Genomic DNA, 27,085 nt, shown 5'->3' with positions numbered 1-27,085 from the left:
AGATCGTTTGATGGTCTTTGCGCTCACTTTGCATGGCTCCGTTTCCCACGGTCCTCAGTGCTGCACTCAGCCGTCAGAGGCACAGTTGAACAGAATCTCAGCATCACTGGTGTACATGCAAGCCCATTTTGTTGTTGGAAAGTAATGTTAAAAAAGGATGATCTGGCCAGTCAGGCTTAAACATGGGTTTGATATATGCAATCCTTTCATCACATTACACACCAACGTCAGAAGTGTTTAGCACAAAGAAATGGTGACATGCAAAATGTCTATCTATCAGCAATATAACAACTTATAACCATCTCTTTAGTCAGATTTACTATTTTTGTTTCCTGGCACGGTACTAATACAGGTTTGTGCAGTACCTTGAAATGACTTCATATTGATATTCCTCTTGTCATCAGTATTCCATCATCTCCATTAATGCAGTAAGAAATCTCAGAAACTGGAAAATCACTCACTTATTACTTAGAAAATTAAATCAAGAATCAACTCCACTGAACTGACAGACTTCCTTGTTTCTCCAAGGTTAATGCTTTTATCCTTGTGAACCAGGGGCTTTGAACAAATACCATTATTTCACAGAGTGGTAGTTTCTTTGGCATGCATCATGGCACATACTCTGCTTCTGAGAGTGCCTGTTATGATAGGAATAGGGAAGTAGGGGGATTTAGGGCCTTGCAATCTCGTTGCACTTCTAGAAGCTTCTATTTCTTGTGACTCTGGAGATAACAAGAGCCACTCAGCATAAAATGAAAAAGGTAACTGCCTGTCCCTGTCGCTGGTGTGAACTGAAGGAACAATTCATAGTCCCCAAGAAGACGCAAGAACAAGTCCAGAGTATTATCATAAGTACGCACACTCTCAGGTGCTCAATACAGCGGTGACACACGATCACAAACAGGAGCCCCTTCTCACCCCACTTCCTCCACTACTTCATTGTTTGAGTGTACAAATCAGCAGGGACAGGATGCCACAGGCAGCATGGTTCCAATGAGCCGCGTGGTCCTCTACTGTTCAGAGGAGGGAAGAAATGGTAGCTCAAACTACTTAAAATGTAGACCCTTTCAAGAGAGTTCCATTATCAGCATTATAGTTGATCCCCACAAGGCTTCCGTTTTAACATTCCATATGTTATCTTAATGCAGAGGAAGTAGATTGGGCACCAAATAGAACGTTCAAGCATTGTTTTTGTTTTTATTGTTTGAAAGGGTCTATGGACCCTTTCAAGAGAGTTCCATTATCAGCATCATAGTTGGCCCCACAAGACTTCCTTTTTAACATTCCATATGTTATCTTAATGGAGAGGAAGCAGATTGGGGCCCAAATAGAACGTTCAAGCATTGTTTTTGTTTTTATTGTTGAAAGGGTCTATAGATACAGTAAACAAAACATAGCTCCAAGAATTGACAATGCACATATGATACTAAGTAGTGTACAAAATACTGTTTATACAACACTAAACACGTATGGGGGGGGGGGGGGGGGGGCACAATTGTTTGCCGTTTCAGTAGTGAACTAGTACACAATGCTCATTGTGTACTATTAGTTGTGTACTATTAGTGTACTACTAGTTGTGTACTAATGTTAATACTAATGCTTTAGAGAAGTTCTACTGGGAAGACTTGTTGTCACTTCACAACTCGTTAATCAGTTATAGCCTAGGAAAAAAGTACTACTTGGAAGTCATGTTGTCAAGTCGTTCATTTGCCCACCGCCACCAGTTGGTCCCTGTCCTAAGCTTTTGCTGTAGGCTCCTCTCCCATGCCTCTGCCAAAGACTGTTTTAATACACAGATCGGTATTCAGCTGATGTATCTGATATTGTTTACATATCATATTCAGGTGGATTCAATTCTTTCATTAAATTTCTGTCTCCAGAGTCTTTCTGGTAAAACTACTAGTGCTACTAATGTAATTAGTTTGTAATTCACTGCTCCTCACCAGTGCCTGCACCCCTCCTTCCTTCCGTGCTCCTAACGGAACACGTTGATCAGCTGGAGTAGTGTGCGGCTCAGTCTGAGCAACCCTGTTTTTGTTTCCCATTTACAGTCTGGGCTGGGAACAGACACCAAGAGTTTATGGAGTGCACACCCTGAATGGGCAGCTGAGGGACCGTGAAAGAGCGATCGCTGAATTTGACCAAAATGTATTGGATTTGATCTGTGGACTGAGACTCTAAATGCATTGATTTTCTATTGCCAGGTATATTTTATTGCTTTATATTATTTATCATTTCAGCCCTAAAAGCCATTTATGAGCATCCACACACATAAGTCTTACTGTGCTGTATTTTCGGGGGACGTATGAAGAATTTAGCTTCACAGCAGAAGGTCTTATGTTGCTACCCAAACCGAGAAAGAAAAATATGCTGAAGTGTATTTGTTGTTCTTATTCTAGCATTCCCCAGAAACCCAATTCTCAGTAAGGGGCTCAGTAAATAAATAAAATGTTTTGATTTATTGGACAGAAAAGGGAACCCAACATTTCCCCAAATATCTCAGGGAGAAGTGCCAAGATAAACTGTCAAGATACAGTATGCTCTGATAAAACCTTATCAAATTGTCAGTTATTAGTGGTTATGTTCTTGGATATATAGGATACTGTCAGTGTAATGTATGTTGATCAGATAATATCATTGTTCATCACAATCTCCCACCATTTTTATTCCAGGGCAGATGGAAATGTTTCAAAACTATGTCTCAGTGATACCCAAGCCATCTCCATGTAGTATTAATCAAATAACCCATGATGATTGGCCATTGTAAGAGATTATGGGGACTGGGAAAGAGGGACAGACGTTGACATTCTGCCAATTAACGTGAAATCTGCTAAAGCACATAATCACTTTCCACCGGCAGAGAGAGGGAGAAATCAGGAGAGAGCTTTATAGTTAAATGCTTCATCCACTCCATTTGAGTTCCGCTGGCCATTCCAACCTCTCCCTGGCACTGTCTCCCTGCTACCTACTCTTTACTCCATTTCAAATCAGGTCGTAGGTTTTTTTTTATCCACTGCTAAACCACACGCTCATCCACCTCTGCAAAAGCTATCGTACAGTCCTTTTTTTATTGGGCAAGTATACGTATCTCCACAAGCTCTCATAAATCAGTGTGTGGGCTGTCTATTGAAAGCATTTGGTCTGCTTGACCACTTATGTCAGAGTTTATGCTGTCATGCTAGGTCTTCAGACTTGTGTTCTCCCTCTGCTGTTTCTCTTCTGCTCTTTTTCTGTAATGGTTGGTGGTTTAAGTGACAGTGATTGTTTAGTTTCATGTTTTACACTGTGCCTCCAACTGTTTAAGAACAACGAAAAATGTGACAGGTCCCCATTACAGGATTTTTTTGTCTGGGACACCAGATGGCGATTCCAGTGCCCTCTTTGGCTTACCCACCTCCGTGTGTGTATTTTAGGCTCTTTCAGACAGAGGATGAGAGGAGGAAAAAGAGTAGATCAGGGCAGAGAAGAAAAAAGAAGAGGAGAGACAGAGAAAAAGGAAGAGAAAAGAAGTGAAGTGAAAAAAAGAGAAGAGGGAGAGAAGAGAAGAGAAGAGAAGAGAAGAGAAGAGAAGTGAAGATGGGGCGAAAGTGCGAACACGTGTACCAGGGCTGAGGATGCTCAATGGACCCTTTCAACAAGGTAAACAAAAACAATGCTTGAATGTTCTAGTTGGGCCCCAATCTACTTCCTCTGCATTAAGATAACATATGGAATGTTCAAAAGGAAGTCTTGTGGGGCCAACTATGATGCTGATAATGGAACTCTCTTGAAAGGGTCCATAGGTCTATATGCATCTGGTGGGATAATGAATAGGGTCATTAGGTCAGCATGCCCATTCCCCAACATGTTTCCCCTCTCCCCGCACTGGCACTGTTCTTGGCTCAGTCACCACAGCACAGCAACATCCATGCCGGAGACATAATTATGTAACCCCACTGTGTGCAATATTGCTACACCACCTCATCCTTATTCTCATCCTTCACAACACACGGGTGGTATACTTCCAGCTGTGAGTTATACTGTATATAAGTAGTGTGTGTGTATGTGTGTGTGTGTGTGTGTGTGTGCGTGTGCGTGTGTATATGTGCATGTGTGTGTGTGTGTGTATGTGCGCGCGTGTGTGCGTGTGTATGTGCGTGTGTGCGTGCCTACGCGTGTGTGTGTGCATTTGTGAGATGCACATGCATCTTTCTGAGGGAGGCAGACAATGCGCATGAGGTCTGTCCATGATTGGCTATTAGCTATGTGTGCTTGAACAAACAGCAGCAATCGTGTATTTGTTTGTCAGCCTGGACACATCATCCCTGCCGTCTCCTGTGGCAGGCCGCTGTGACATCTCAAAGCAAATGAAAGTGGTTGTGGCATTATCCGTGAGGCTATTGTGGTAAGATCCTGATGAGGTGGCACTATTCTTAGCGGCCGAGACTGGCCATTACTGGCCCGTGTACCGCCAAGACCCGCCCTGCTGACCTGCAAATCATTTGGCACCACTCTGCACTGAGCAGTGCCCAGACCAGTCACTGCCATCTGGGATCCCTTCTCCCATTTACTAGCTTACTGTTTAATCCATACCTATGTCTGCTTTATAGCACAAGTCAGACCGTGCTGTCTCCTGGATCATTCGGCCGACATTTTACAATCAGAAGTGTAAGGGATTAATGTTGTTCCCCTTTTTAATACTACTCAAAGTTCTTTGTGTGTGTGTGTGTGTGTGTGACCACTGAACTGGAGAATCAGCGGTCTAAATGGATTGTAATGGTTCAGAAATGAACCTGAGGGCTGTTGGGGTCAGTGTTTTCCTTTTATTTCCCCTGCTAACTGAACAACGGCAGACTAAAAGGAAATTACAGAAACAACACTATAAGGGAGAGGTCAGTTAAGTTGACGTCTCCCATGGATACCGTGATGCTGTCGGGGTCAGGGGGTTTGTGTGGGGCTGTTAGCACTAGGGTGAAGGCTTAACTTAGGTTTTGTTGGGGGGGTGGGTGGGGGAGCAGGGGGATGGTACAGTGTGAGTGTGCGGTAATGAGCCCCCCCAACCCTCCAACAGAACCTCAGTTCAGCCTTCACCCTACTGCTAACAGCCAAACACAAACCCCTGGGGTTACTCACACCATAACTTCCCCCTGCACCCCCCCCCCCCACCAAGTAATACAAGCTTTCGCTGTGCGGCTGGAAATGTGCTTATCACAGCACACACGCTTCCAGGCTGTCACTGGTACCACGCTGCAGCCGGGGCCTGCTCTACTCCGGGGATCTCACTCTCTTTCGTTGCACACTTTTTCCCCCCTCCCTGCCCCCAGCTCCCCATGTGATAAACACGACAGGAAACCAATGTAAATATCTCCACCGCACTGTCTGGCTACACAAAGGGATTTCCAGTGCGCATCACTCTATGCTTCCTGCCAAACTCTTGGAAGTTCGCAACAACGATCAAACTGAAACTGCCGATGAGATAAGGGCTCTTGTTCGCTAAGCTGATAAGCGTGAATGGGGGGAGCAGGGGTGACGCCGCCACACAGATAATGCGACACTTGTGAATTAAGCCCACGGAGCTCAGCGATACAAATCCTGCAAGTACTGAGGGGCCTTATCGTCATTCAAATGCATTCAGATTCACTGGGAACAGTTGGCAGTGGTGTTTCAAAAAAGCTGTTATCTAATAACCTCAGGCAAGACCACAAACAAAAACAATATCTGTAGTCTCTTTTATGTATGGCAAACTCAAAGTAAACATCAGGGGGCTATATCAGACACTTGTTTGAATGTGCCGTCTGTCTGAAGGCGACAAATGGAAAAACAAATTGTCACGAGTTATCACCAATAAAAGTCATATCTGCCTTGATACTTTCACTTAATATCTTTTAAGTAGATCGACCAGATGACCATGCTGAAGTATGAGGCTGCTTCATATCTTGAAAGGAGGAGGAACAGATTGCACGCTGTTTTAAAGAACATGCTTTCCACTTTGGTCACTCCCTTGGGCAAAGCTAAATGGAGCTTGAAAAGTTGAAAAATAAGTTGTCAAACAAATATTTCCTGCCTGTGTCAAGGAACATCTGTCCACAGTCGGTCTCTGGCCTTTTTTCAGCTGCCTTCTGCAAACTAGTATTTCATTCATTCATTCTTCGGCAAAATGCAGCTAGTTCTATTTGTATTTGCTCTGCAAAACTGTGCATCCTTCCTGGCAATTTGAGACATGTTGCCATTGGAGTGCTGACAATCTCTTTAGTGAAAAAAAGGAATCTTGGCTGTCAGGCGTCCTATTGCTGCAACACAGCAGATGCATTAGCTTTCACATTGCCTTTATTGAACCAACAGTGCGACATACATCCCATTTGAATTTCAATCTTGGTTTCAACAAGGGTCGGTCTAAGCCTGCCATGTGAATAATCAAAACATAACCACACAGATTCGTTGGAATGCTAGAAATTATGAACACAAACAACAGGCAACCGAGCTTCCAACATATCAGCGTGTCACAAACACAGTCAAACAGGAAATCAAAGGGATAAATCAGACTCAAGGGCAGCAAATATTTCAATCCGTGAAGAAAGGCAATAACAGATACATAAACCAGCATATCGTTATTTATATAAATGTTTGCTTGGCCAGTGTCCTCGAGGGAATTATGTGAGTACTTCTCTAAATAATTAGACGCTTTGTTGTGTTGAAGTGTACTTTCCCTTCCATCAATTTGCACAGTGTGACAACAGCCCTCGCCAAAGCATGCATGCCCAAGCATAGCAACACTGAGGAGCTTCTTACCTTGAACAGGCGGAGGATGTTGGCCACCATAATGGACACGGAGCTGGCCGACGCCCCGATGACCCCCACCACGCGCTCGGGCTTGGAGATGATGGGCGCGCCGCCACCCAGGCACTTGACGTCGGAGCCATCCTTCTCGATGAGCGCCTGCACAAAGGTGAGCGACTGCTCGAGGGCGTGCGTGTCGCGCGAGCACGTGTCCAGGATGCGCGCGCCCAGCGTGATGTTGGGCAGCAGCGAGTGGTCATTGTTGATGCGGTCGAGCGCGAAGAGCATGGCCTCTAGCCGGTGGATGCCCTTCTCCTTCTTGAGCTCGCCGCACGCCTTGCCGTCGTGGCCGCGCGCGTGCACTGGGAAGAGGCCGCCCAGCGAGATGTCGCCGTCGATGCGGATAGAGTTGAGATACGTGTGGCCAGGGCCCTTGGGACGGGCGGCGCGCAATGCCAAGACATGGCACAGAAGGAGGAGGAGGACAGGGACTGGAGCCAGGCCGCGGTGATGGCCCAGCCAGGTCCGTCTGTTGGCAGAAACCGGAGACATGGCAGTCGCCCAAACCCGCGTGTACCTTCCGAACGATTTCTTTCCCCCCTTTTGTTCTCGTTTTCCTTCTCGATTCAGACTGAAGAGCACAACCGAATATCAACCTGATAGCTCAGCGAGGTAGAAAGGATCCTCTTGGATTTATTTCATTGCTCAAAGCTGTACTTTTGGGTTGGGGGGGAAAAAAAACAATTTCTCATGGATTTGGCCTCCCTCTTAAGTGCGAGCCCTGTTCTGCATGTTTGGTTGGAGTGAAAGTGGGCAGCACAGCACTGCTTGGCTACCCGACGTGGACTCCCTACCGGACCGTGTGGATCCCCCCCCCTGGAGGCGGCTTTGGACAACACAGAGGTGAGAGATAATCCTGTCGGCTCTCCTCCTCTTCGCGGCCAAGCGAAGCTCTTGAAAGCCGCTGTCCTCTCCCAAAGGTGCCAAACGTCAGTCCCTCAGGCTTCCCAGGTTGACAGGTGAGTGAGTGAACACCTGAAAGTCAGAGCAGAAAAAAAACAAAGAGGAAAAAAGAGAGATAAAAAGAATTGACGGGAAAGAGGAGCATCACATTTGTTTTTAATGTTTTTAGACATTGCACTCTCTACAGTATCTCTCTCACTTATTTTCGCTCCTTCTCTTACATAAACTTTCTTTTCTTTGTACAACTGGGTGAAAAGGTCTCATCTGACGCTTTCCTCCCTCTTGAATGGAGCAGAAAGGGTTGCCATGGACTCCCAAGGTTGAGAGAGAATGAAAGTTAGTTCCTCCAGACTTCTTTGCAACACAGCGAATGGAAATGTTGAATTTTGATGCACTGTTCCATTGTATTACCCAGAGGGTTTCCTATCTGATGTGTCAGTGTCTCAGAGAGTACACATTTATTAATTTTTGAATTTATTTTTGAATTTAATTTATTAAATATTATTAAATATTATTATTGAATTTAATTTATTAATCTGTTTTCACAGTAAACTAATACTCACTGCACCCAAAGCTCCGACAACACAATACTGATATCTGTATTTCATATGAAATGTCTCAACGAGAGCTTGCATCTAGTCTAGTCATTTAACCTGCATTACATCCAAGATGGCATAAACACAAATAGTGAATACCAAATAGCACCACTTTTAAGATTGACCGTATTTTCGTTTTTGGGTCAAATGGCCTTTTGAATGGGAGTGCTAGGGGCACTATGATCGCATCAAAATCACTATTTTTACACTAAGAAGGCTCGACACAACATGAAACCTTGCTCGAAGTATCGCAGGGTCTCTACACATGAACTCGAGCATTTTAATGTATTATAATGTTATGGATGTACATCCTTTGGTTGATCACAAGGACTTAAACAGACCTTTAGTTCCTTGTATCCAGCATCAACATTCTGCTTACTTCTGCTGTAACTTTGCAACTGTTAAAAAGGATGCACTTTAGGATTCACTTTATATTGTTATTCATTCTGTTCAAAAATCTAAAACATTTTCACCATTCATAACAAAACTGGATAACTCAATTATGAGTATTTAATTTACCATTTAATGATGTAACGATCTTGCTATGTGGTGAATGTCAAGTGCCTGCGTAATTTCATTCCAAACTCACCATGATAATTGCTACTGTGGGAATATCAAAAGCAAATTGTTAAATTGTTAAAGCGTATTGTTACATTTGTGTCATATATAACATAATAATCCAGCGTAACATATATAATCCAGCATAATAATCAAGGAACACCATGGGCACAGCAGCACAATGATATCATGCAGCACCTGAAAATAGTCACTGTAGGCCAACCTCCAGCAACAAGCAGACAAATTGGTTAGTGACTGGATTAATACGCCTGAATGAGAGTATAGTTCCATGTCTAATCAGCCTAGAAAACCGCTATGTTCATTTTCTGTTGGTCTTATTACACTTTCTAACTTGAGAGGAGACAAGTTTTAAATAGGAAAATTACCGGAAATCTTCGTCACTTTTAAACGTGATGCTAGCAGGTGAGAAGCTAATGGTCTAATCGGATTCAATTATCTACATGTATGCTAGGCTGGAGCTAAAACTAATATCGCCAGACTCAGAGAACAGCTGGATGAACTACAGAAGGGTAAAAATTAATTGTATAACTCAAGGGGAGGTGGAAAATGAGTGTAATTTCTCAAAAGTGGAATATCCCTTTAAAGCAAAACTACAGTATGCAGCAATTTGTCACATTGAGGTATGCTTTTAACAGGTAGTTTTGGTATCTTTGGTATCTTCAGATTAATTTGAATGGTATATGGTTATATGAAGGAGAGATAACCATGTGATGTTCCCACCAGCCATCCAGGAAATGCATTAAGCTGTACTGTGTTCCAGGTAGGAACACACAGCAGATATGAAAGAAAGCGTTGCAGCACAACATTACTGACTATTTCACAGTAGCCTACCAGCAGTAGCAGTAATGCTCTGGGTGGTGTATACAAGGTTTTGCGTGTCTTTCTGGTAGCCAGTTTGCTAGTTTTAGACCAAAAACTTGCACAGTGCTGATTTAACATCAAGCCTCACACACCTTAACACCACTTAACACCTGACCAAACGCCAAAACGGTAGATATCAAGGATAGCATGGCCTAGTTGGCTATGTTCCAAAATAATGCTTCATATTATGGAGGGGGTTCGGCAAAGACTTCTTTTTCAGAGAATTAAATCAAGAACACCAGAATGCGGATGCAGACACAATTCCACACAGGGATATGGGAATTGTTCAGGGCCTAAATACAAACATAATGAGCATATTGGGCACAGGTGAGTAACTAAACATGGCGGGACAGAGAAACTCCATACAGAGAAATACTAAAATACTGGGGAGGCTGAATGCACTGGCTCTGCCTATGGAGAGCTGGAACAGAAATCTGGTCTGGGAACGAGACGAGACAGTAGTTGTGACAACAGTACATGGCCAAATTCTGCTAACGACATGCACTCAGCAGAGCAGCACTCTGGGGCCGGTCTCTGACTTTGCATGATGCATCTTAATAAATATGTAAAATAACACAGACTTGTTCACCTGACCTCTACTCTTTCACCCTTGTTTGTATGGTAATGGACGAAAAGGCAAGCCGTTTAGCCACTAAATAAAATATCACCCTGGAGCTGCTGAAGACACTTTCCATATTCACTTACAAACAGACCGCAATGCTAGGCCTATATGATGTATATTTCCCCAATAAGAGTCGCTCCTAGGTATGGCATCAAAGAGAGCAACAAAAATATCTATGTTCAGCAACCTCAAAGAGAAGGATCTTTTATTCATCCATTTAAGGAGAAATATATTCCCTTTGCACTAATGAATGCACCTATAAATGTCAATGATACAACACTAAAAATACACTTCACAGCCCACAGTCCCTACACGTGTGTGTCCACATGTAAGTAATGTGATTATTTCAGTGATGTTCCTCATTCTTTCTCCATTGAATTTTCATATATATATATTGACATGTCTTATCTTTCATTTCCCCCAAACCAATGTGTAAAATTGCTGCCATCTGAATTATTTGTTGCCTCCAAATGACTATAATGGAAGACAGGACCGAAAAAACACAGAAAAAAACCATTCTGCACATGGAGGAACCTTCTGAGCTACACTAGTGTGTATAATTGCATTTTTCACATTCTGTTCCTGACACATCGAGTACAGCAGAGACTGAATGTTGACTGATGACTGATGGAGCTCCATCCTGTATGTGTGTGTGTGTGTGTGTGTGTGTGTGTGTGCCTGTTTGTGTGTGCCCGTTTGTGTGTGCGAGTGTGTGTGTGTGTGTGTGCAGGCCCGGGGTGGGTAATCGGGAGAATCGGGAGAATTCCCGGTGGGCCGCTTCACTTTTGGGCCGGTCGAGGGAAAAAAATGACATTTGTCACGTTAGTCTTTCTTTTCTTTAAGGATGCTATACACGTTCCGCATTCTGTGCATGACACCTTGCCTCATGGGTAGCCAACGTGAGGGAGTTCTCCCCTCCCAAAAAGAGTTGGTTGGGTCCATAGCCCGTCTTTTCCAAAATGTTTTCTCAGATACGGATAGCCGAGCCGGCCCATAAGCGTCAGGAAGGATGGATGGTAGAAAGAGGCTAGGAGGGACTGAAACGGCCAGGTAGAATGCTGCTAAATGTGCCAGATTACAGATTACAGACAAAAGGGGCAACTGGTAAAGAGAGATAGCCTAGGCAATGATTATTAGCAATGTAATTATTGCGCTAATAGATATATATATATATACTAGCCTCTGAGCAGCAGATCAACCAGTCGACCACTGAAAATTATGAGCCCGAAATTAGTGATGAGGAGGCCATGACTACAGGGACAAGTAGAGAGGATAAATTAAAGTTATTTAATGTAAGAAAGAGCAATTATCCTACATGATAAACCTATATGCCTTGTTTGCTCAGAAGAGGGTGTAGCCTAGTAAAGGAGTAGGCTAAATCACCAAACAACAATATAGCCTACCCATAGACCTCTCCAGAATAAGTCCCCTCCTAACTTCCGTATCCATCCAACTTCCTGGCGTCGATTGTCTATGGGAAATAACATGGCGTTTTGAAAGATCGTACCTGTCAAACTCTGTAGGTAGTATAGTCTATAGTATACTACTTAAACGGCACCGACAATCAAAAAATCCAATGGAAACTAGATGGCAGAAGTGTGTAGGCCAATCTGCCCACCAGCTTTTTCTACTTCGCTACCTACAGATGTTTTACAGGTATGATATTTCGAAACGCCATGTTATTTCCCATAGACAATCGACGCCAGGAAGTTGGATGGATACGGAAGTTACGGAGGCGGGACTTATTCTGGAGAGGTCTATTAGGGCTGGGACAACGCGTCGACGTAATCGTTGACGTCGACGCAAAAAATACGTCGACGCAAAATATGCGCGTCTATTCATTAAGCATAATGTATGCCGCTAAATATTTTGAATTTTACATCTTCAGTGTTTCCCATACGTTGACTAATCTGTGGCTGGGGGCCACGAAATCATTGAGCTGTACTTTTCACGCACGCAGCCTTTCCTTGCCCCGCCACTCTCTCTTGTAATGAGCCCGCTGCTCCTCCTCTGCATGTGTATTTAACAAAATATTCACGATTGATTGGATTGGATTGTTGTTGCAACATAGAAGCATTGCATAGAACAAGGTGGGCTAAATTGCTATTAAATCCGCGTAGCATCGTGACCATGCTGCGCAAATGTGTTCAAAACTGCTGCATTAAAGTTAACTCTGCTAAGGTCTCATCACAACATAGTAGCCTACATTGAGGAGACCAAACTAAGTTAAGTTATGCAATCAAGCAGTATCTCAAAGCTAACGTTAGAATACTGTTCAGATGTCAAGTTTAGCATGCTTACTTACATCTGCTTGTCAATTTCGTTACTCATGTAGGGCTCATTTTATTGACTCTGAATGTTTGCAAAATCCCAATGTAAATGGAAAAGTGTTTTCCAAGACTCAAAAGTGCTTGTCCCAAGGAGAAGTAGGCTACGAACCGTTATTTGAACTAACTACCGTATGAATGGCATTCACACATCAGCAGCGTTTTAAAAGTGTTAATGTTAATTGCAGGGATTCCCTCACGAACGTCGTCTTAAAGTGACAGGCACTCAATTAGACCAACTGAACTGAACTGAATGCTACCTCTGACTAAGAATGCATTACTTTGCACTTGTATAGTCTTTTATTTTGGAATCTTAAGACCAATATTCCAATGTTAAGGAATTCATGTTTTTTTCATTCAGATATGTAAATCAACATGTATAAGTTGCTATTAGTCAATTAATGGTAACCTGACAATAGCCAGATGAATTTCGCTCCGCCTAGCTCCACTCATCCATCTGGAACCGATCCATTGAAGTGTTGCTTCAGAAGGCTGGGCCTAATCAAAAAATGCTTGCATATGATTGAATAAGCCACTTGTCCGTCATCTATTGACGTGCTACTTCAACCACTCACATCGAAGCCAACCCGTGACGCTGATAACAGTCTCACCATAGACATAATATACATAGACGCCGCATTGGCTGCTGGAAACAAGAAATGCGGCCGCCATCTTGGACCTGTCATACTCCTCATTGCGTTGCAGCAGAAAACACAAGATGACAGCACTGTGCAGCATGTTCCTGCTCAAATCGGCGGACCATACTCGGGGGGATTTACTTTTCACAAGTAAGATTTAACATTACCGTACTATTGGTTGTATTTTGTATTTTCGAACAATGTGGCCTGTATCATAGCTACATGTATGACCTTTGCAGCAAAAAAAAACGCGTGAAAATCTGTTCGGTATTCAGTGAGATATGATTAATTAAGTGTGCTGACAGCTCATTGCACCGGCCAAACAGATTACACTGAGTGGAGTGGATGACCGGTCCAAGATGGCGGCTCCAAATCTCGTCAGCGCTAGTAGGGAGCAGCGGTCGATGCGGCGTCTATGTATATTATGTCTATGAGTCTCACAGTCGCTTCTACGCTATGTCACATCTATGAAACTCCCGCCCTGCGTCCTGATTGGCTGAACCATAAAGTCGGTTGCAGAAATCACTCTCAATGGAAGAGGTCCCAGATGGATGTGAGTGAAGCTAGGCGGAGCTAACCGGAACGACATTCATCTGGCTATTGTCAGGTTAAATTAATGGGGAGATAATCGATAATCAAATCGAAATCGAATCGGACTGAAAAAATGAATCGTTAGATTAATCGATGCATCGAAAAAATAATCGCTAGATTAATCATTTAAAAAATAATCGTTTATCCCAGCCCTACTACCCATGCAAAAAACATGTAGCCTAAACATTAGTTCAATATGCCTCTTTGTGGAAGCGTGGGATAGGTTACATTTCAAAGGCTTTCTTTCTTTCTTTCTTTCTTTCTTTCTGTTTTTGTTAAGTTGTGGAATATTTTTTGTTAACTTCTCAGTGGAAGTGAATTATTATATAACCTTTACACATTTGTTGAACCATGGTACTAATAAAAACTACAGAATAGTAAGAGCTGAAATGTTACTTCATTTATCCAATTTCCACCACTATGGAAAACGTGGGCCAGTCTTGGGCCTGAAACTCCCGGGCTGAAAAGTGGCCCCACTCCAGCTCTGTGTGTGTGTGTGTGTGTGTGTGTGTGTGTGTGTGTGTGCGCGCGCGCGCGTTGGTGTGTGCTGCCACAGCTATATCATCCCATCATGGATGACATCACTGGTGAACGCCATGTGGCTACTGTCCCTTTGCACAAGTCAGTGAAGCGCAACAGCAGCGAGCAGAATATAGAAAGTCTTCAGCGCAGTCCTGTATGGGTCTGCTGTGAATTTAGAAATATCCATCCTCTGCATTGCATTCATTCATGCTTTCCCATCTTCTCTGTCATTATCGGTTTTGTGATTTAATCCTTGAGAGCCCCGAAGTACAGTTACCGGATATCTATCTATAATAAAAACATTTTGGCCATTTACTTCTTCTCCACTATCTCTGTAGTGCCACGCTAAACTAATACACAGAGCCACCCGCTGCCAATTCCAAGAGCCAGAGCTGTAGCTTTTGATGGCCACAGATATTCTCCAGTTGACCCGGGTGCAGTAGCTGCATAAGGAGCAGCCTCTCTTTGATTTCTCATGAGGTCATCTACCGCGGAATTCAGCTGTGCTAACAAGCTGTGGTCGGCGAGATTCATGTCCCCTGTGCTGACTGCCCCCATATGTGCTCCTTGCTTCCCTCCTGCTTTGTTCGCCCAAGTGACTCGACTGTCCACACATCTGCCAACTGGCAAGGATCTACGTCTCTTCTCTCTTTTAGTTGACTTTATTAGCTGAGTTTATTTGACTGAGTCGCTTGCTTTACCTACATCAATTGGCTATGCTAGGTTGGTGCTGTCGAATCCAATGCCTTACTGGCCTGCATCCAATACCTGTGCAAGCTTAGCAAAAATAATATTCACATTCTCCACCTGTCCCCATGCTAGATTCAAACATCATTAACTAACACAGCCATGTGCTCCCTGTTTTACTATGATTGTTGTCATGGTTCTGTGCATCTGCATCTAAGATTCAGAGTATAGTTTAATTAATCAAAATAAATCACTATTCATTTCAACAAGACTGGCAGTAATCCAAAATCCATGCACCTCATGTTGCCTGAGTCTCTGCTGAAAGACTTTAATTATGCACATTTTTATACATGTTTTATAGCGCAGGTCTAAATACACTCAAACGCCCACTCCTTACTGTTACTGATGTTTAATTTAAAGTTATATTTTCAATATTTCTATACACATTCAGTATGTAGAGGCCAAAATCAAATTAGTGCCACAAAAATATTTGTGTTGTCAGACGACTGTAGTAGTAATTTAATCATGTCATTCTCTCTCTTTTCCTGCCCTCCTCTCTCGCTTTCTCTCTCTCTCACACAGAGGTGGTGTCTTTATCTACCTTCACTGTGCCTGTGGGGCTGACACCATTCAGTCAGTCCTTGTTATAATTGACCCTGAAGTATCAATCTCTCTCCCCACACGCTCAAAGGCAGTGGGCCCCGCGAATGGAACGGGTCACACGGCTACACACCAGGGGAGAACGAGATTCATCACTTACACAGTGTAAGTACCAGCAACTTTAAATACACTCCATATCTCAAAGGAGAAACCATTTCGCCATGTTCATTCAGTCCTGCTGAATCTCTGTAAAGAGAACAGGAACGCAGCTCCATCAAAAGTCTCTGTCTGCCCACTAGACAAGATGATCTTGCCCACTATTTTCTAAAAAAGATTGAACCCAAATGTGGAAATGATCCATGGATATGAATCACTGTTAATTACTATCATTTGGAATACTGCTGTTTTAGGTTGTGAAACATTTATGTAATAAGAATTGTAAATTATATTCAATTATTTAGACAAATATCTCTACAAAGGATAAGAATAAAAAAGATTTCACACACATCCTACATATTTCTTGTCTCACAAAATCCTAAGTGCCATCAGGAATTAGGCATAAATTATGTCTTTTGCATATTTTTTTCTGAGCTTACCTGATTGATCATATCAAATACTTTTAATGACTAAATATTTCATCATATGAAATGGCTATGAAAATGGAAGGCCATTGAAACCAGTGCTGTTTCATCCTAAAACAAGAGATACTGAGGCCTTGTAGATGCTGCTGTTACCCAAGGCCATCACAGCAGGAGCACCCCGGCTAGAGTTTCAGCTGGTGGAGAGCAGCACTACGTCCAGTAATCTAACGGTCAGAACCAACATCAGAGAAGAGAAAGAAGAAAAAATAGGCTGATTATTTCATACGGGACAACTGCAAAGATGAGACCAAATTAGCCTCGCCTACGAGTCCAAATACACACGCAATATTTCTTCAAGATGTTTCCCTTATTCCAAGATAATGATGTGTGTGGTGTTCACCCTGAGACCCTCCCCCTGTTCACAAGCTGCTTTCACTGCACAAAGCAGACAGGGGAGAGTGAGTTGTGAGTCCACGGTGGGCTGGGGTGAGCTGGGGTGAGTTGGGGTGCGCTGGGGGGCGCTCCATCATCTGCCGTCGGACTCTCTGGAGGTGGCTTATTGCAGGGGGAAGGGGGGAGGGCCTATGGGGGGGGGGGGGGGGGGGGGATATCAGGATCACTAGATATCAGGAGCTTCACAGACATCTCAAAGGACATATCGCTCACCAAGGCATAAGAAAACACCATTAATGAACAGCTGATCTGGAGTCCAGTGTATGCAGTGGGAGATGGGGGAGAAGGGTCTGTACCGGTAATAATGTTGCTGGTTATTGCAATATACCAGACGCATCAGCACAGGCATATTATTCTATACACTAATACTACATCAATATGTTCTATTATATATTCTTGTTCTGTTATATGTTCTTGTATTTGATCTCCATGTAATTTCCCCGCATGTATGTGTGCATAGACCTATCTTTATGAACTGTAGATTTATATACAGTAAATGTGCATTTGTGTAGTGTGTGTGTGTGTGTGTGTGTGTGTGTCTGATCATAGATGACATCACTGACGAATGCCATACGGCTAGTGAAGTCAGTGAAGAATGTGGAATGTTTTTGTTTAATCAATTATCCATTATTTTTACTATTACTATTACTAACTATGAATCAATCAAAATAATAACAAAATTAAAATATTAAAATTCCAAGGCAGTTCATTTCAATAATTTAAATGAACTGCCTTGGAATTTGAATCTCCATGATGTTAATACATAAATAATTAGTTCTTGATAATATGTATGTATACAGCTGCCACAGCCAATTATTTTTTATTTTTTATTTTTGCGAAACCAACAGATAAAATCATTTAAAAATGATCTGTTCACAATGATACTTATTTTACAAGTGGAAGTTGGTTGCCATTATAAAATTAAATGTAACTCTTAGTTCAGAGTCCAAGAACATTGACTGAATTAAAATCAGATTTTTAACCTTCATGGTGTTCAGGGCAAACATGCTGAAACCTAATATGATTAGTTTACAAACAATCTAACTATGCATGTACCTGTCTGTCCATTTATGCATGTACAGTATATCCATACTGTTTGCTGATTTTCATTCCATTAATAATTCATTTTACTTTCCAGACAGTTGAATAAATTTGCTGTTGTTGGGAAAATTAAAGCCATAAATATCAGTTGCCACCAGTCTCGACTGCAATGAAATGAAGAAGTATTTTACAAATACAAAATCAAATCAAAGACTGCTCTGTGTATTACATGTGACTGGTGCAGAAAAAGTCATTTCTTCCCAGGTTTGGGGGGCCGGATATGTAATCAATAATGCATGAATATTTCAGTTTGCTGGAATAACCTTCAGGTCTGAGTTGAGGTTGAGTCCTTTCCTCCGGCACACAACTGCAACGGCAATGATGACATCACAACATCTCTAATCAACAGCCATACTGAAACACTGACTTGGCCATGAATGCTGGCTCAACACAAGCTGAACCTTCCCTTCATTACCGCTTCAACACAAGACAGAGAAGGGGATATTGTCAGCGCTTAACAAAGACCCTTCAACTGTGGCCCACTTTTCCTTCACTGCTCATTTTTCATGTTATCATAATCAACAGGCCTCTCAGAGTCAGTTGGAGGGGGAGGACCATAAGCCCACACTGTATACTAAGCCATGAGGGACCATAAAATGCTCTTTGTTATTGGTGGAGGACTGGCTCCATTCCACAAACAGCCTGCCTTGTCTTTTTTATTTATTATTTTAATTTTTTTTCCCTCAGAAAACACTTTAGCAGCATCCTCCCTCCGAACTAAACACTTTGTGATCTGAGAAGATGTCATTTCTACCAGAAGTATGCCGACAAGGAGAGAGAGAGAGAGAGAGAGAGCAGAGAGAGAGAGAGACAGAGACAGAGACGGAGGGCGAGAAAAAAACTAAACTGCTCGCCTCCCATTTTCGACATCAAAAGGAAGACGTGACTGCACTCTAAAGACCAAACACATCTCTTTGGCATATGGGTCTGTGGGAAATAAATTACAAAAAGTGCGCAGTAAATGAGGACAAGAGGCAGCATCAAGCCCATCTGTATTTCTGACACATGTGCTCTTTGGGGCGAGTCGGTTGGGTGTGTAGCGGGGGAAGGAGCCACGCAGAGCCCTCTGCATGAGAGAGGAGGAGCTCTCTAATTCACCTCTCAGTGCAGACCCCCTCCGACCCGTTAGAACCTCTCTCTCCCCCCGGTTCCCAGCAAAAAGGAAGAGGCCCTGGCTGACTCCATGCATACCTCTATACATCTGCCCCGCATGCTACCTGGGCCGAGGCGTCCTACATTTTTATGCATAAACATGACGCAAGCTGGAGAAAAACACTCCCTACCTACACTAGTAGAGTGCTTGTGCGAGCGTGCCTTACATTCATAACAAGCGCCAAGTTCTACACTTTAAAATGCTGACTGGCGAACCCAATATAAATATTTTGTTTGGTTAGTTTGCTGGGCAATGGGTTGGACTTGCCAGACACAGCCTGTGCTAATTCCCACACTAACAGTGTTATACCAATAGCATCTTAAAAGTAACCAAGTTATCTAATAAACAAGCTGTTACAAGTGCCACGCGGGAGAGATCGAATTACTTATTTGCTCTCCCACTTTGACAGCTTCCCTGCCTGAGAGATTTTGCTAGCGGTAAACAAATAACTCTAACCTCAGCGATCACTCCTCTTTCAAAGTCACTGAAGTTGATGTACTTTTTTCTAGTTCAAGAGGATGATGGGGATACCAGGCTGACGTAGGCTGGCACAGACATGGTGAGAATGCGCTGATGAACGCATGCCAGCTTGGAGCTGTGATGCCCCAGCACTTGGCACATAGCATTGTGTGATGTGGTCCTAGGGGGTGGCAGCACCAGGCATACTGGGAGCACCCAAAAGCCTCTCATCCAGTGCTGCTATTTATTTATTTATTTATTTATATTTCTCTCTTTTACCTGTCTCTTGTCTCTCTTTTACCTTGAATTTCCCCTGGGGATCAATAAAGTATCTATCTATCTATCTATCTTGTAGTAATACTATGTTGTTGAACGGAACACTATGCAGTTACAATAACTAACATAAATATACTGGATACAGTATATTACCTGGGAGAGTACTGTAATTCTTACATGAGCGTGGAGCAAAGTGAGCTGGAAATAATATTGAACAATTAATTATATTGATAACATAGGCATTTTGATAGCAGTGCCATCAGTGTACACTTTGTGGACTGAAGGGTCCTCTATAGACCATCTGTTCTGCTATCAGAACATACGTAGCATAATGGACTTGTGGTCCAATCTCCCACAAGCAGAGGTGTCACTCAACATTATCCGACCTTGAATGGTTGCTGGCGTGTAGCAAATACAACAGGTTAATGAGGTACGACCATTCAAACCATTTCTAGAGCCCTGCAGCCTTAATTAGTACTTACAATGGTAATTACCAGGGAGATTAGTGAAAACAAAATCAAAACAAACAAAAAAAGGGGAAGGGCGGTAAATCTGGTCTAATTCGTAAAACAGATAAGGACATTTATTATGAGCATTATTGCAAGGATAAATATTTGTAAACATACAAAATTAGGAACTGAAAGGCAAAATATACTTGGGTAGGCTTTGTCAAAGTCAAAGTCAAAGTCAAAGTCAGCTTTATTGTCAATTTCTTCACATGTTCCAGACATACAAAGAGATCGAAATTACGTTTCTCTCTATCCCACGGTGAAGACAAGACATATTTTACCAATTTAAGTCCACAGACAAACATAACATTCAAGTAAACAAAAAAGTAAGTAAATAAGAGGGCACATATAATAATGAAAAAAAATAAGAGCAGCAAAATTTGGTTTAAATTGTGCATAGACAGTCAATAAAATACTAGTGCAAAGTCAGGCCAATAAAAGGCTTGGGTAGTTCTGTTTGACCTAAGTAAGAAAGAAAGTGACATAGTGGTGCAAGTTATGTAAGAGCAGCAGATGTGTTGTGTTTTCAGGACAACAACAAGTTGTAAAGTGTACAAGTGTGCAAGTGTGCAAGTGGAGTAGTGCACGCGGCCATTGTGGGTCCAATGTCCAGGATGTTATGTAGCTGAGGGTGGAGGGGGGAGAGGAGGGAGAGAGTTCAGCATCCTTACAGCTTGGTGTATGAAGCTGTTGGTGAGTCTGGTAGTGCGGGAGCGCAGGCTTCTGTACCTCTTCCCAGAGGGCAGTAGATCGAACAGATTGTGAGCGGGGTGACTTGCATCACTCACAATTTTGGTCGCCTTGCGGGTGAGGTGGGTGGTGTAAATGTCCTTCAGGGAGGGGAGTGAAGCACCAATAATCCTTCCAGCTGTGTTCACTATGCGCTGCAGGGCTTTCCTGTTGTATTCAGTGCAGCTTCCGCCCCACACAGCGATACAGCTGGAGAGGATGCTCTCAATGGTGCCTCGGTAGAATGTGGTCATGATGGCTGGTGGAGCACTTGCTCGCCTGAGTTTCCGCAGGAAGTACAGGCGGCGCTGAGCTCTCTTCGCCAGTGATGCAGTGTTGGTGGTCCAGGAGAGGTCTTCGCTGATGTGCACCCCCAGGAATTTGGTGCTGCTCGCTCTCTCCACCACAGCACCGTCGATGGTCAGTGGCAGGTGTTGGGTGTGACCTCTCCGGAAGTCAACAACAATCTCTTTGGTCTTGCTGACGTTCAGCAGGAGGTTGTTGTCCCTGCACCACGTGGTCAGATGGTCGACCTCCAACCTGTATTGGGTCTCGTCGCCCTTGGTGATGAGACCCACCAGAGTTGTGTCGTCAGCAAATTTCACTATGTGATTGTTGCTGTAGGTTGCAGTGCAGTCATGCGTCAGCAGGGTGAAGAGCAGCGGACTGAGCACGCAGCCTTGGGGGGCCCCTGTGCTCAGTGTGATGCTGCTTGAGGTATTGTTGCCAACACGTACTACTTGGGGCCTCTGACAGAGGAAGTCCAGTAGCCAGTTGCAGAGGTAGAGAAAGAAAGGTTCTTTGTGTGGTAGAACAAGTGCATGTGAGGCACAAGCAAACTTCCTAAGAATTTCTAACTTGGCTTTCCACAGAAGAGGCATCCAGGTTATCCTTCATCTGTTTGCAAAGATTTCCACTGAGTGTAGGAGTTAAAAAGTAGGAGGAATACTCTCTTGATTTCCAACTCTATATATTTCCCACATGCCAGGGATGGCTCTGTATATGGTCTGCTGCTTTTGCTTTTATAACATCATGAAGCTCATATACTCCACACAATTGCATCTGGACAGAGTGTTACCTTCCAATTTTTCTTCCCTACTCAGGAGTGTTTGCAACTGTTGACCTACTTTATTAAATCAATACCGTGTTTCCCTCGGAGGGTAACAGAATCAACAAATATTTCATGACATACAGTTATTCTGGCCTGCTGAGAAGAGCAGTAGGCAGAAGGAAGGTCAGCACAAACTATGTGTTCAAACAGGACGACCCACATGGTTGCCACTTGACAGATCTCCTTGGCCTGGAACATCTCACCCTTGAAACATAATGCCTCTGCAGTGACAAAACAGCCATATCAGCAATAGCATCTTTATTCACTTTTTATGTACTACAACCTTTGAGTTAACACCAGAGCGTTGTCTCGATGTGGAGTTTGCTGAGTGTTATCTTAGCCATCACGCCCAAAAAATTAGGCAGGCATGCCATGGTACAATCGGAGGGGAGTCATCTATGATGGATCAAACAGAGGCACATCAAAAGAATCATTTCATGCAAAGCAGTAGGATCCAGGCGTCTTTCTCCTCTCAAAAAGCCACCGCACAGAGTGGAACAGACCAGCATGTCAAGAATGGAAAAAGGAGAATGGATTGAAGAAATATCTTTGTGGCAAGTCAGGGAAAGTAGCCTAATCTCTGTAGCTTGAAAGATTATTTTCATTGCAAACCTAGGGTAGGATATTTATAGTGTGTATCCATTTATTTCATAAACATTTAATCAACAACTTAAATGTTGTAGTAAATCGTATGTACTGTATGTGCTACCCTAGGTCAACAAACTCATGAATTTTTCAAGAACTCTTTCAAGATCTGTGATGCAAAGTCTGCTGTTATCAAGTCAGTGTACGCATACACTGTAGATGCATAATACATATGCTGTGACTGGAATAATAAACTTTTACCGTGTATATTTTTAGTTGTTTTTTAGCTGTTCAGCAGTGGGTTTTGTTTGTTGGAGGAAAAAATACTGCCTCATGATGGCTGCATCAACTGCGATCCAATTTTGCACAGCATCTTATGAACCCTGCATTCAGCTAGCCTATATATAAAACAGAACTCTCGACCAGATTCCTATTATTCTCATAACAACAGGTTGTCCGGGGGGGGGGGGGGGGGGGGGGGGGGGCTGGGGAAGGAAGAGGAAAGAGGAGATCAATTAAATATAACCATTAAAGTATAAATAGCAAGGCATGTTCAGAGATTTAACCCAGAAAATTCTGCGGAAGTGCTGAGATCTGGATCTCACCCAGTCCCAGGGGGGAGGTTGCAAGCTGGGTGAAATAGGACTGTTGTCAGGGTGCTGCTGCCTCACTGGGGGCTAATGCCTCTGACCTCTCCGACTTCTCATTACTGAGTCCAGCTTTTATGACCCCCTTGACACCTAGCGCCTTAATGACCACACAGGTCAGGGCCACTGCTTTTCTTTTGATCCTTTCAGATACCTTTCTGTCATGGCCATACCATGAAAACAACCTTTCATAAGGCAGATAAGAGTGAGGCAGCGTTCTTCATCTCTTGTAGACCACATATATCAGATATAACATACAGTATCTATCAATATGTCATATCCTCTTATACATATCTAATACTACAACACAACTGCAAACCACATCTAACATATGACACATGCATCTACATTGTATATTGAGATTAGTAGGCTAAGTGATGGACTGTTTTAATATCATTATTGTATTGGATGGGACTGTATTACCATTGGTTGATGATGGGTATGTGTATATGGGTGTGGACATGTAAGATTTGTATGTAACTTTTTTACCTAAGCACACTGATGAATGCACTACACAGAAAATTGCAACGTGTGGCCTTTTCTCTCTTGATTTTAAATATATTTTTATGCCATCTATCCTATATGAGATATATACAGTATGTATAGGGGGATGAAGCTGCGTGTTCCATGAAGGGTCTGGGACATGCCATGCTGATCTACCTGGGCTCTCTGGACACCACTACATCATTCACAGGACGCTGTCCCTTTCTCTGCCCGTCTCAGGGTTGTCAGGGAGAAGCGGCGGAGTTTGAGTGATCCCTTAACATCCTCCAGTTCTGCTCAGCGTATACCGCTCAGCCCTGCACAAAGCTGTTCTCTTTGTTTGGTTAATGACCCAGCGAGATAGTGGAGAGCATTGTATATCAAGCCTCTGCTGTTGTCTCCACATTAAAACGACCATCTGCAAGAGTCAGAGTAATGATCCAGGACGCACTGCGTAAAAGTGGGTCACGTTTACTCTTTCACTCTGTCTGTCGGAGTCACTGACTGGCAGGCACTGGTGGAGCAGGTGGCAATGAAACAATTTTACTTTGTGGTGTTAATAATTATAATAATTACGATTATTAATAGTATCGACAAATTAAATAAAAAATTGGTCCCATTTTTTTCTGCAGGGTAGTATTGGGCAATTCCATGGAAAATTAAGTTTTTTGTAACATCCATAACGCCAATAAAATGTGATGGTATGATATGATGTGAATGATTACATGAAATTTGAGCATTTGCTATTTTTGGCTGAAGAATGTACATGAGAAAAAATGCACAAAAAATCAATGTTATCATTCACATCATACAAATGCCAAGGCATTTCACTGGCGTTATGGATGTGACAAAAAGTCAATTTTCCATGGAATTGCCCTATTATAGCCACCTGACCCCTGCATAAGTCTGATAGTACCCGTAAACATAAATGAAAGCTTCGAACTGAGTGATGGTGTAACATGCCATTTTCTGGCTTGTAGCTGATACATTCTGTCAATCAATAGAATATCAATCTACAATCAGAAATACACATCACCACAAAAGTTCGTTTCAAGCATCGTCTCATCACCTTATACCATAAACCTAAGTGACATAAATATGTAATTTAACCTATATGTACACATTTTCATGTAACATCAAAGTTAACTAAGATGCCTTTTTGAACAGCTTGAACCTGTTGAAAACAAGCTTTGTATACCGTTATAGGTGCTTATGTCTGTTTTTGTGAGCAACACAGTGCAGTTATTTTTACCATACGGCTTCAAACTCATTCAGATGCTACACCAACTGATAATATGGAGAATAAAGTCTTTGACATTGCCAGTGCGTGATTGAAATGTTTGATATTGCATGTAACATTGTTGATTGGGTAAGATAATGACCCTTCTAGTCATTTTTTGACTGACTGGGTACCGTCACAGCACTAAAAGAGGCAAAGATATAAATTATTCCATGGTGTTCCTTCAAGCAGCTGTAAAACTCTCGTTAAGCAACATTTTTAACGGTTTAAATGACCCTCTATCATGTAATAATAAGTAAAATACATTTGCTATTTTTAAACAAAATATTAACTGATTTAAAAATACTGAGAGCAATCTCTATCTAAAATGTTGCCCCAGCTTAGGTGTCACTTTTCACTACTCACACAGCCCATGCAGGAGAGGATAACATGTTTCACTTCATGTAATTTAGGGTAACGGAATCCAATCAGGGCAAGATGGATGACATGAGGCTGTTTGTTATCTGTGTGGTGCTACCGAGTGAGCGACGCAGTCAATAGTGAAGACAGCCATCCCTGTCAGTTGGATTGATTTATCTGTGCACTGGCTCCCACTGCCTGTCAAGATTAAAGAATTTATGGCTTATCAAAGATGTCCTGAGAGGATGCCCCCCCCCCTCCCCTAACAAACTTGCATCATCAGCAAAAGTACAGGAAGGGCACATATCTGACATTATGACTCTGGAAGACTTAATTGTTTGGCGTCAGATAAGCATATCACTTTGCCGAGCGCCGACTGATCTGTGAGTGGATTGCACATGAAGCGAGCATCACATGCGGGCCTTTGAACCCACATACTAATATGCCAGAGAGAAGATTAGTGGAGATGAGAACAATTGAATTCAATTAAATAGTACCAGTGTAGAGTCAAATTGCTTTTTCACATGTCAGTTTTATACATAGAGTCACATTGTAATTTAGTAGGGGCCAACAGTAGAGCTGTTTGGAGTGGATGCTGTGCATTAGCTGCATCTGATATAAAAATATATATATATTCACAAAGAATTGTATCTTTCTCTTAAGGCCTCACATCACTTGTCATCCATGGCAGTCTGTTGCCACACCCCATTCTTAAACCTGTGATCACATAGACGGCACAATTGGTCAGCTTAGTAACTACAAAGGCTTTAGCACGCTAGCGTATTGCACTACTTAAGTCTCAAGCAGTCCATATCCAAGTTTTACTACGCAAGAGGTAGCCTACGTCAGTTCTATGGTGTCCAATCACAGTCTCAGAGAAAGAATATACTAACCTATAGTAGACTATGTATGTTATCAATGTTATGCTACCATTCATTTCTAATGAACCAGCACTCACTATGTGTGAATAATACAGAAGAGTATACATCAACTGGCTGGGCTTGGCTGTCAGTGCGGGGAAAAAAGACTGCTGTTGGCGTCAAAGCTTACTCATGCCGAAAAGAGAAGAGAAGTCAGCATAAGGGCTTGAATCCTGTTACAAAAAGCGACAATCTAGGCACCCCATATCACTTATCAGGACAGATGAATTGGTTAGAACAGAACATTTGTATTATTCTTATTAACTAATACATTTATCAGAATCTTGTAGTATCATAGGAATTGTATGGTAAAAAATCACACTTTTTTTCAGTAACTTTTTCCACAAACTAAATACAATGAAATAAACTAATCATCATGTGCAACACACTGAGGCACAGTACATCAGCATGTTGTACATTCAACCCTCTTACAAGTTAATGGAAACAAGTTTGTACCAATATGAGGAAGGATTTCTATTCCTTTCTCCTTTGAATTTGTGTGTGTCATAAAGTGTGTCACTTGCCTTTCAAGGGTCTGTTTTATTTACCAAAAGTAAATATAGTCTTAGTCTGGACATTATTTACCTTTTACTGCCACTACTTCTTTTGTGTTTTGGAGAAATGAACTCTTTCTCCATCTCCTTGTTGTGTTTCAATGAATGTGTGCAAGGGGGTACTTAAAGTACAAGGACACCGC

The 27,085-nt window shown here is 42.5% G+C and overlaps 1 protein-coding gene across 2 annotated transcripts in view; it reads right to left on the bottom strand.

The window, feature by feature from the left end:
• Positions 1 to 27,085, bottom strand: part of LOC121707674 (metabotropic glutamate receptor 4-like) — a 204,613-nt gene that overhangs the window by 152,441 nt on the left and 25,087 nt on the right. For both annotated transcript variants that reach the window (XM_042090391.1, XM_042090390.1), the window contains exon 2: positions 6,769 to 7,791. In XM_042090391.1, the coding sequence (XP_041946325.1) occupies positions 6,769 to 7,308 (540 nt within the window). In that variant the 5' untranslated portion in view covers positions 7,309 to 7,791. The remainder of the gene's footprint in view (positions 1 to 6,768; positions 7,792 to 27,085) is intronic.

This window comes from Alosa sapidissima, chromosome 4 (genome assembly GCF_018492685.1).
Source record: "Alosa sapidissima isolate fAloSap1 chromosome 4, fAloSap1.pri, whole genome shotgun sequence".
Classification (NCBI taxonomy): domain Eukaryota; kingdom Metazoa; phylum Chordata; class Actinopteri; order Clupeiformes; family Clupeidae; genus Alosa; species Alosa sapidissima.
The sequence above is the reverse complement of the archived record's forward strand: the minus strand, read 5'-3'. Positions and strand labels throughout refer to the sequence as shown.